This window comes from Saccostrea echinata, unplaced genomic scaffold (genome assembly GCF_033153115.1).
Source record: "Saccostrea echinata isolate AGI-Se365-2 ecotype Australia unplaced genomic scaffold, CSIRO_AGI_Sech_v1 ptg000004l, whole genome shotgun sequence".
NCBI classification, from domain to species: domain Eukaryota; kingdom Metazoa; phylum Mollusca; class Bivalvia; order Ostreida; family Ostreidae; genus Saccostrea; species Saccostrea echinata.
This window is the reverse complement of record NW_026889753.1, coordinates 12,009,240-12,019,521: the sequence shown is the minus strand read 5'-3', so window position 1 is coordinate 12,019,521 and position 10,282 is coordinate 12,009,240. Positions and strand designations below refer to the sequence as shown.

Here is a 10,282-nt window from a genome sequence, read left to right as displayed (position 1 = left end):
AAGTGCTACTGTTTTCAGTAGCAGTTACAAAGTTCGAATTCATTTCAAGTTTTATCTTTAAAAAAAAAAAAACGTACAGTTCTTAGAAAATACCTGTATATAGGGATGAAGTCAGGAGTAGTGGATCAAGAGAAACAGCGGTTTCTGCCAAAAATTGGAGTGAAAAGACAAAAAAAAAAAAAAAAAAAGCGTGTACGTGTGCAGAAAATTAAAATATGAGAAATCTATGCTCATAGATATGTATATGATATTTACCTTCACAAAGAAATGATTTCTTTAAGTAAGAACTTTTTCAGATTCTATTTCAATTCAAAATGAATGCTCTACTCAAGAAAATGACACGGCTTATTAAAGAAAGTAGTCATAACGTTCCTTCAAATCTCAAGAAACACATAAACAGGTCTTGGTTCTGTATTGGCGTTTTCCGTTTTATTAATTCTAGCCTACAATGCACGGTATTATGTATACTTACCGACCCTCTTTATTGATGGTTTGATAATAATCTGTTTATTGACGATCATAAAAGAACATGGAATAATGAGCAAAATTCTGCTAATAACTGCACACCACTCAAAGGGTCCATAAAATTGAAAACATGTCATTTTGCTTCTTACTAACCAAACATCTTTTTAATTTTTTTTTTTAAATGAGAGAATTCCTATAAAAAAGATTTTTCCGGCTAGGTTTTACTTTTTCCCCAACCGAGATGTATCATTTTGCAAGGAGACTTTTTTAAAAACTGTTTTTAATGTTCTTCAATTAAGGGAATTTATTGAAGACAGTATTTATCATCCTATTTGAAAACATCGGTATTTTATACATCTATACTAATTGGGGTGCCATGTTAATAGTCGCAAGGAGAAGGTGAACAGATGCAAAAAAAGAATAAAAGGTGAAAGAGCTAGTATTTACTTTGTTAAGCTTTCAAAACAAACTGAAGGATAAAAGTTCTAGTAGCCTTACAGTGATAAATTCTGTAATTCTGCGTCTAACCCGATATCAAAATTAAATGGCATACATATGTATTTTTCTCCTTAGCCTTGGCAATGATGTCTGCATTTGCAAAATATCATGGGTTTCATAAACCATTCCTGAAGAGCGGAGTATTGATATAGAATCGAATGTCAATAGAATTTAAAACAGGTTTCAGGCAACACAAATGCGTGATCATCTAGCAAGGTTCGCCAGCAAGTCATAATGGTGTGACATGATGTCACATTGAAGGTCTTTCGATAATGAATTCTTGAAATATTAATATGTTTACCAGCACGTGTTACATTGTAAGTATATTACCAGTTATTTTCTTGATTTGTTAACTTACAGCCCATTATTCATGTGCCTCTGATAAGAGAGGTAACTCTAATTTTAATGTATGTTAAATTATGTCTTTTTCTAGAGCGATTTCATTCAATTTCAACTTGAGCATGCATATTATTAGAGTAAAATGAAATTTTGGCAAACAATCATTTAAATGCAGATTGAAAGGATTTTTTAAACAGTAAAAGATATCTTGTTTTGTAAAATCTGTTGGGGCTATTTTTGCAAATTTACCGGTTTTACATTTCAATGAAACAACTAAACTTAATCTGGCATATTTTAGAATAGATGATAGTTTTCTGATGTTGGAAATGAAAAAAAAACTTAATATCGTAGTATTTGTTTTCTTTATATCAAAAGAAATTGTTGTGCATATTGCAAAACTTGCTTATGTCTAGTTTGAACCATTAGCTTTCAAACAAAAGTTTCTTTTCTAAATCTGGTAACGAGGTCCCTTTCTGAACAGTAAGAGAGTGACCCGGTTCCGTCGACGTGTATCACTGTGTTATCGAATCTCACAACGCCAGTGGTCTGTGGAAATTTCTTGTTATTGTTTTTCTCGAAATTCGGATCGTTTTCCTCCAACTCTCTCTCCCGAAACTTCTCCCACAATTCCCTCATTACTTCCGTGACGACAACTGTATTTGTCGTCTGCGCTAATAAGCGAAGAATAAAAACGCCATCCTGTTTCAAATGATTGTAAAATCGTCTGATTGGAATTTTCATGGACTTTTCACCTCGACAATAAATGCCATTTATTGCAAGATACTTCTTCAAAAACGATCTGTTCGTGTAATGGGTGACAAATTTGCCAATGGATATAAATAGATTTAAGAAAGACAACAAAGAAAGAACAACGAGCCAACACCAAAGAAAAAGGAAGAACTTTTCATTGAAGATGTTGATAGGGATAACACATTGTATGGTATACCGATAAAACGTAAACATTCTTCTGATCTCCAGATCACATAATGTGACGATGGGGAACCGAGAAGTTCCGATATAATTCTCTTCACCCCGCAAAAACCGCATTACGACCTCATATCCATAGAAAGCGAACTCATTTCCAATAAATGCGTTCAAAAACCATAGATGACCGAAGGCAGTCAGAAAGTAAAGAGCTCGGACACCAATCTGAAGAGCAGGAAAGAAGTTACCATAATGTCTGCCCACACCAAGGTAACACAGACTCCCGAAACGTTCCCGTAACGAAGGAAGTGCACCAGCTCTGTAAGGTTGTACCTTGGCACAGTACAAGTCTATGTACTCAGTGAGCGTTCTGACCACGTCCTTTCGCCTTTCGTCACCATAAGGATCGGTGTCAGTCAAACCGTACTGAAACTTCAGTTCATTTTCCATGAGAGTCTGATCGTCATCCAGTTGGTAAGATCTCGCCATCTCTATAAGCTTCTTCAGCTTCAATCCACTGGAATTGGTGCACTGCTTCCAGACAAGCCTGGGTAGATAAAACAGAAACGCCATCATCAAACACGTGACAGGAACGTACTGGTAGTACTGAATTTGCATCTCCAGTTGTCGGATGTCGTAATCACTTGGAATAGTCCTATTCCAGGGAACAAAGTACATTTTCTCAACCCAGCATAGATGATTTGTATAAATGACCTCCTCAGGAGTGAAGGTTACTGGACAAAAACACTTGACCGGAAATTTGAACCACTCTTCCGTGACGGATAGCATGACGTAGAAGAGGAGGAACATGTTTGTGTAGTAGTAGCTCATTCTGTCTATGTAATTGTCGTCATAAAACGGGCGCTTGTAGACACCTGCCGGTCCCAAAATCTTCTCGAGGCTGAAACAAAGATATTAAAATTCATATTTAACGAATCAAATCTCCCAAAATTATTTCGTCTCTAGATATGATAAATGGAGAAGTTTTCGATTTGAATTGCTCAGTCCTACACTTCATCCAAAATTGGTGACTGATCTTAACATGGCTTATATATTACTCTATAAGTAGGACTGCATGCATAAAATATTGTTGGTCTACGACATTTTGGTAAAAAATCTTAAAATTAACATACATTTTGAAGCGTTTTGGTTTCCTACCCGATCCACCCGCCATTTTAGACGGTGTCAATGGTGTCAATCTACATTAGAGGCTTTATTGATTAACCACAATGAATCTGTGAGGTTGTCTTAATCAATTGTTATTGTGTAAACAAAGGTCAAAATACCCCTTCATTCACCCCTTCATTCATAAATACAATGCAGTCAGATCAAATCAAGACTGAAAAGGTTTTATATCCATCTTAATGGACAGGAGAATAGAATGTTTAAAAGTCAGAATGGAAAAGGGGGACAATCAGGAGATCCCATCTCAATTCATTGTTGATCCCCCATTCACAATATGCAACAAAATCATTATCCTATCTAATGGATTATTGCAAAAAAATAAATTACAAATTATATAGTATATTTCTTTTTTTAAAAAAAAAAAAAAAAAAATAAGCACATTAAAATCACTGTGATTTGACAATGCGCTCAAATATCTGATGTCGCCCGCGTGGCGCAGTGGTTAGAGCATTTGCTCTAGAGTCGCGGTGTAAGGAGTTGATCCTTACGTCGCGGGTTTGAATCCCACTGTAGGACGTAGAGACCGGTCTTTCGGATGAGACCGTATAAATCGAGGTCCCCTCATGCTGGGACAAAAATGACCCCTCACTACTGAAAGGCCGTAAGTGCCGAGTACATGTTTAACTTTGCAGCCCTTTGATTTTTTTTCTATGACCAATACTCATTTAAACTTTTTGATGTTTTTGTTGTATTACCTTTTCTTCCATGTACCAAAATCTAACAAAATAGATAGAAGCACTTATATTTCATTAAATGTGATGAATACCACTATAGCTGATAAAGATATTCATTTCGACAAATTTTCTCATTTTTATCAATATTTTCATGAACTTTAAAGTAAATTTAGCTTCAGAAAACAAAAAAGCGCAAGTAGCCTATTCGCCAAATTTATATTTTTAAAGCATTAACTAGTGTCAGATACATATTCTGTAAGAAATCCAGAGATTTGTAAGCTTGTGTATTCTCTGTTTCCGAAATGATACTGTACGTAAAATATCATGAAATTCATTTAAAATGAAGAAAATGCGAATTTTAATATCTTAAATATCATCTTCTTGTGACCTTTTTGTGAGGTGAAAATGAGGAGATATTACTTGTGATCTAAACGTCATTTTATGCTTTATTTACAAACTATCAAAAAGTTATCTTTTTTATAAAGCTCTCCCTTGCAAAAACAGAGGTAAAAAGTGAATTTTTTACTAATACTTACCTTACTACTAAAGGCATCTTGCTTATTTCAAGATCATGAATACGAATCAGTGAAATGTCGGTAGTTTTGTATTTAACGGAATATCAACTACTTGATCATTTAAAGTAAGAAATCAATGAAAGGGAACACTGGATATCTAAAGGTCGTATCTACTTTTGTTTTTAAATCTTTCTTACTTTAAATGCTGCACTATCTCTCATATGATGAAATAGGGTTACAATGATTTATTCTAATTGTGAAGAATACTGTTAAAAAATTCAATGTAGGTGTAAGCATCCCTTCGACCAGTCACATCCGCCTTGAGCTTTTGCCTCCATCAGACAAAGGGGGTAATCCATACATTAAGAGATCAGTATGAAAAATAATTTATATGACCATTCGACCCAAATAAAGGTTCTATTTGCAAAAAAAAAGTCTTTGTAACGACCTTAGAATTTGTGAAATATTTACAAAATAACAGATTGTTGATATCCTGTAACAACAACCTGTTGTGTCATCCATCAGTAGCTTGACTTGATTTGAACACCATATGCAGGTGAAAATGGCAAATAAGGGAAGTTGACAATGGAAAAGTTGAAGTCATCCGTCCATTTAAATTTGTACTAACTATAATATATATTCGTCTCGGTCGATACCCTGTTTCCCTGTATTTATATCCTTATTTTACTCTAAAAAAAACAATAACTGTTTCAAATCACATGGTACATGTACTTGTATATATTAAATGTTCAAAGAGAATTTGAGTATTACTATGTAAAATTAAATCTGATTGATTTCCCTTTTCCTAAAGTACAGATGTATCATACAAACTGTTCTAGACTACTTCTGCCTTCAGCCGGATTGCTGTTGGACACTTTCCTTTGAGAGAGAGAGAGACAGAGAGAGAATTCGTTACTTTTATTATCACAAAATAATTGTTTCTAGGTATAGACAGAGCTTATCCTTAAACAGTGAAATGCTTGATTTAAATCTCTCAGAGAATTGCATCTATCTTTCAAATCATGCACACTTATTAATACCGGTACATACAATAGAATAAAATCTCACTGCAACTCAATTAAAGCAGTTGAAGATATAGGTAAAATTTATTACACCTACTAGTATCTTTAATGAATTTAAAGATAGGTTCAGCTATTTGTAGATCAGTACAAATATTTGAAGATCGGTACTACAAGTTTTTCATTTTCATGTTTCATACATATCAGGAAATATACTCAGTTTTAAATGTTATTCAAATTACACATGTTGTATATAAAGTGCACTAGCCTGCATTTTACATTTTAAATGCATTTAATACAGATGTCCCCAACATTTACCGACGCTATTTAGCAACAAGAAGTCTCTGACGAGACTGAAACTCTACTGGTTGTTCTTATAAAAGGAGGATAAAAGTAGCGCTTGAACTTGAAACTTTGCAACAGCAATAAATAGAATAATGATCCTTAGTTAAGTCTCCTTTTGTTGCCAGATTTATTGCAATCAGACTAAAACTGTAGGAGGAGTAGCCTTTTAAAGCAATTTTACAGAAATTTTGATTTAAGTAACCATGGCAACATCATTCAACAAATTCCAAAAAACAATAACATCACTTATGTTTCTCAGTCAAGTCTACTTGTATGCCACGTTATACTGAAATCAGACAAAAATTGTAGGAGGAGTAGTGTTTTGAAAGTATTTCAAGAAAATTTCTATTTTTAGTAATCATGGCAACACTGTTCATCGAAATCCAAAACTGGTACAGAGAATTATGTATCTTAGTGTAGTCTACTTGTGTGCTAAGTTATACTAAAATTAGACCAAAATTGTAGGAGGAGTAGCATTTTGAAGATATTTTAAGGAAATTTCTATTTTTAGTAACCATAGCAACACTGTTCATCGAAATCAAAAATCGATATATAGAATTATGTATTTTAGTGTAGTCTACTTGTTTGCCAGGTTATACTGAAATCGGACCAAAACTATAGGAGGAGTAGCGTTTTGAAAGTATTTCACAGAAATTTCTATTCTTAGTAACCATGGCAACACCGTTCAATGAAATCAAAAACCGATACACAGACTTATGTATCTTAGTGCAGTCTACTTGTTTGCCAAGTTATACTGAAGTCGGACCAAAACTGAAGGAGGAGTAGCATTTTGAAAGTATTTCATAGAAATTTCTATTTTTAGTAACCATGGCAAAACCGTTCACCAAAATCAAAAACCGATACAAAAAAATCATGTATCTTAGTATAGTCTACTTGTGTGCGAAGTTATATTGAAATCAGATCAAAACTGTAGGAGGAGTAGCGTTTTGAAAGTTTTTCACAGAAATTTCTATTTTTAGTAACCATGGCAACACCGTTCACCGAAATCAAAAACCGATACACAGAATTATGTATCTTAGTATAGTGTACTTGTGTGACAAGTTATACTGAAATCAGACCAAAACTGTAAACAAAAAAAAAAAACAAAAAAAGTAGCATTTTGAAAAATTCTTTACAGACTGACAGACAGACGGACGGACGACGGACAACTTACTATCGCATAAGCTCTTCTGGTCTCTGACCAGTACAGCTAACAAAGTGTACTATGTCTATAGATGATCTTATGTGCTCTTAAATACTGATAACATGTCCATATTAAAAGGAATAAATTACAAAACTATTATAAGGATCATGTGCATTACACAGGCATGATAAGAATTCTTTGATACAAATTATAATCTACTGCCGAATCCAATTAATGATCGATACCCATTGGAACAAGGACTGATGGAAAGCACAGAAAAAATCTTGGTGCATGTGTACGTTCAATGGTTCAAGAAAACAGATAAGTGGGCTAGAATTTATAGAAACAGAACAGTTTGATATTTCAAGTAGAAAAGACGAGAATACGAATATCCTGATAAAAGATAAATAACGGGAGCACATGAGGTGATCACGAGAGCTATTGTGTTCATATAGTATAAAGAACGAGAAACGTTAAGCATTAGAACCAACCAGACCAAAATTGATGTTTGCACTGCACGTGACAGAATAATAAAGTATTGTAGTATTGCAGTAACGATGGCCCTAGACTACCATGGCATCGGTGTTATAAAGCTAGTTTGAGATGTAAGGTCATTTGCTTTCTTTAGTTGAAAATTCAACAGAACCGCTGAAGCGAAAAATACTGTTACTAGTAAGGTAAAAAAGGAGGCCACTTTTATCTTAGATAGTAGGGGTGGCTTAAGGATCAGGACATGGGAATTTAAAATGTGGCAACAATGAAAATATTGTGTTAAATTTAAGTCGCATACATGTTGTATAATCAAATGTTGCATACAAGAGTGCACGGATTAACTGCTAGTGTATTGTTATATTCATGTATGTATAATGTGAACTGACAAACTATTCCACACTGATTTATAACTCATATGCATAACATGATATAGATATAAAATAAAAGATATTCCACATAGGCAAAATGTTATTGGTGTTACTTTCAAAATATTTTTCTTATGCTTAATGTGATGGACGTAGCTGTTAAAATAATTTGCATATGTTTGATATGATAGATAAAATGATTTAGGTGAAGATGACGAAGAGTGATCGATAAAAGAAAACAAAAAACAAAACAAAAACAACAACAACAACAAAAAAAAAAACAACAACAAAAAGCAAACAACAATACAAATCTGTGAACAAATTTAGCATAAAACAATGGCCTAGCAATTGGTACTGTAGATCAGCAAATTTTCGCGACACCTTATTTTTGCGAGATAGATATTTGGTATTTAAGATACCACAGAGTCTGAAACATCTGTTTCATAATTGGAAATATACTATAAAAAGAAGTTAATGGTAACATAACAACAAAACTTTATGATAAACGTGATGACTTCAACTTTTCTATCGTCAGCTTCCCTTATTATGTCACCAAAGAAAACCCCTTATCACCTGCATATGGAGTTTATGTCTCCCAGTTGATTTGGTACATAAAAACATGCTCTACGTACAGACAATTTCTAAAACGAGGCAAACTTTGAAAAACAACGATATCAACAGCCTCGTTTAAAGTCAACATTTCGCAAGTTATATGGTCGAAACAATGACCTTGTCAGCAAATGCAATCTATCATTAAGTCGAAAGCTGATTGACGTTTTTCAGTTAGTTCATTATTTACACACTGAATTGACGGCGGATTTTTCTGTTTGCCCGATCATGACAAGGAGCATACGGCGAGTATGACGGGTCGACAGGGGATGCTTACTCCTCCATGGCACCTGATCCCACTTCTGATGTTTACTGAGGTCTGTGTTTGCTCTACTCCTGATCTGTATTGTTTCAATGGATTTTTGAGCTTGATAACTTATCTCCATTTTTCATTTATAAGCGAGACAAAATTTTCACGAATTCTGATAATAATAAAAATATACGCAAGAACGAAAATACAGTTCAAGAAAATAAAATGTTATTTACAATATGAACTATGTCAGACAAAATACGACACAGTGATAGGTTATATTTGCTAACAGTCATTATAAGGACCATAGGATTTATGAAATGTGACTTTAAGCGAGGTTGTTGAAATCCCTGAAATCAACTTGCCTGTCAGTAGCCTGCCTCGGTTTGAAAATTGATCGTACTCCGAGCAAGCTCTTGAGTATCAAATGAGTTGAGAGACATAAACAACATATACAGATGATAGCGGAATTATTATTACAATGTACATAAATAAGGAAAGCTGACGATGGAAAAGCTGAAGACATCTCATTTGTCATACAGTCAACAGTCGGATAAACATCTAAATATGAAAAAGATGCGGCAGACTCTGTGTTTTTTTTTTTATTTTGAGTTCACTGGGATATATCGAGTCGATATATGAATGGAAGGAATTATTGTCAATTGACAAAACGTCTTCGATATATATGAATGTGGAGTTGAAGGCCATAGCATATGTTTTCTTCTCATGTAGAAGTTTTTAAATAACTTCTGCTTCATAGGAATACTAAAAAGGTCGGCTCATAAAAAAGCATGCAAAGTCTGTAATTTTCATTGCTCTTGTCTAGTTATGACTATTTATGACTATTTATGACTATTTTGGCAGGAACTGGTATAACTTTTATTTGTTTATAGCTAGAGTTACATAAAATAATAAAATATTGAAATATTGTAGATGTTTGTAAATGCGGTATATTGTAGGCATTTGGTATACTAGATGCGCTATAACTCTTTCCGAGTTTCATTTTTTTTTAATTGAAGAAGCAGTTGTCTATATCATAAAACCTAAATTTTAATTTTTCGTGAGAAATAGTTGTATAAAGAGTAGAAAAGTCAAGTTTTGATGTTACTAACTTTTGAAAAATTTGGCGTTTAAATTTCCTAAAAGTTCTTTGGAGTCTTTAAGAATCCACATTTGACTTACACCACTTCCAGAATATGCTGTAGCACACTACGTCTGAAGTTTCTGCTTTACAGCACTTAATATTTTTATGAGGAGTAAAGATAGGGGCTTGGTAGAGCATATGCTAACCCTGCATTGTAACTTTCCCTGTAGGGATTTTTATAAAGTTTAGGAATCCAGTTAAGGTACGATAGATCGAACTCACCTTGATTGACTGGAATTAAAGACTAAAATGGGATTTTGAAGACTTTCATCCTGAGATAGTGAACTACATGAATAAGAAGGATTTCTAAAGCC

At 33.8% G+C, this 10,282-nt stretch overlaps 1 protein-coding gene across 1 annotated transcript; it reads right to left on the bottom strand.

Annotated features, from left to right (window-relative positions):
- Positions 1 to 1,731: 1,731 nt before the first annotated feature.
- LOC133179495 (innexin unc-9-like) lies at positions 1,732 to 4,661 on the bottom strand. The gene is made up of 2 exons (XM_061314250.1): positions 4,622 to 4,661; positions 1,732 to 3,127 (listed from the first exon to the last, which is right to left on the bottom strand). Exons 1-2 carry the CDS (start codon positions 4,636 to 4,638, stop codon positions 1,732 to 1,734), a joined length of 1,413 nt encoding a protein of 470 aa, XP_061170234.1. The 5' UTR covers positions 4,639 to 4,661.
- Positions 4,662 to 10,282: the final 5,621 nt, after the last annotated feature.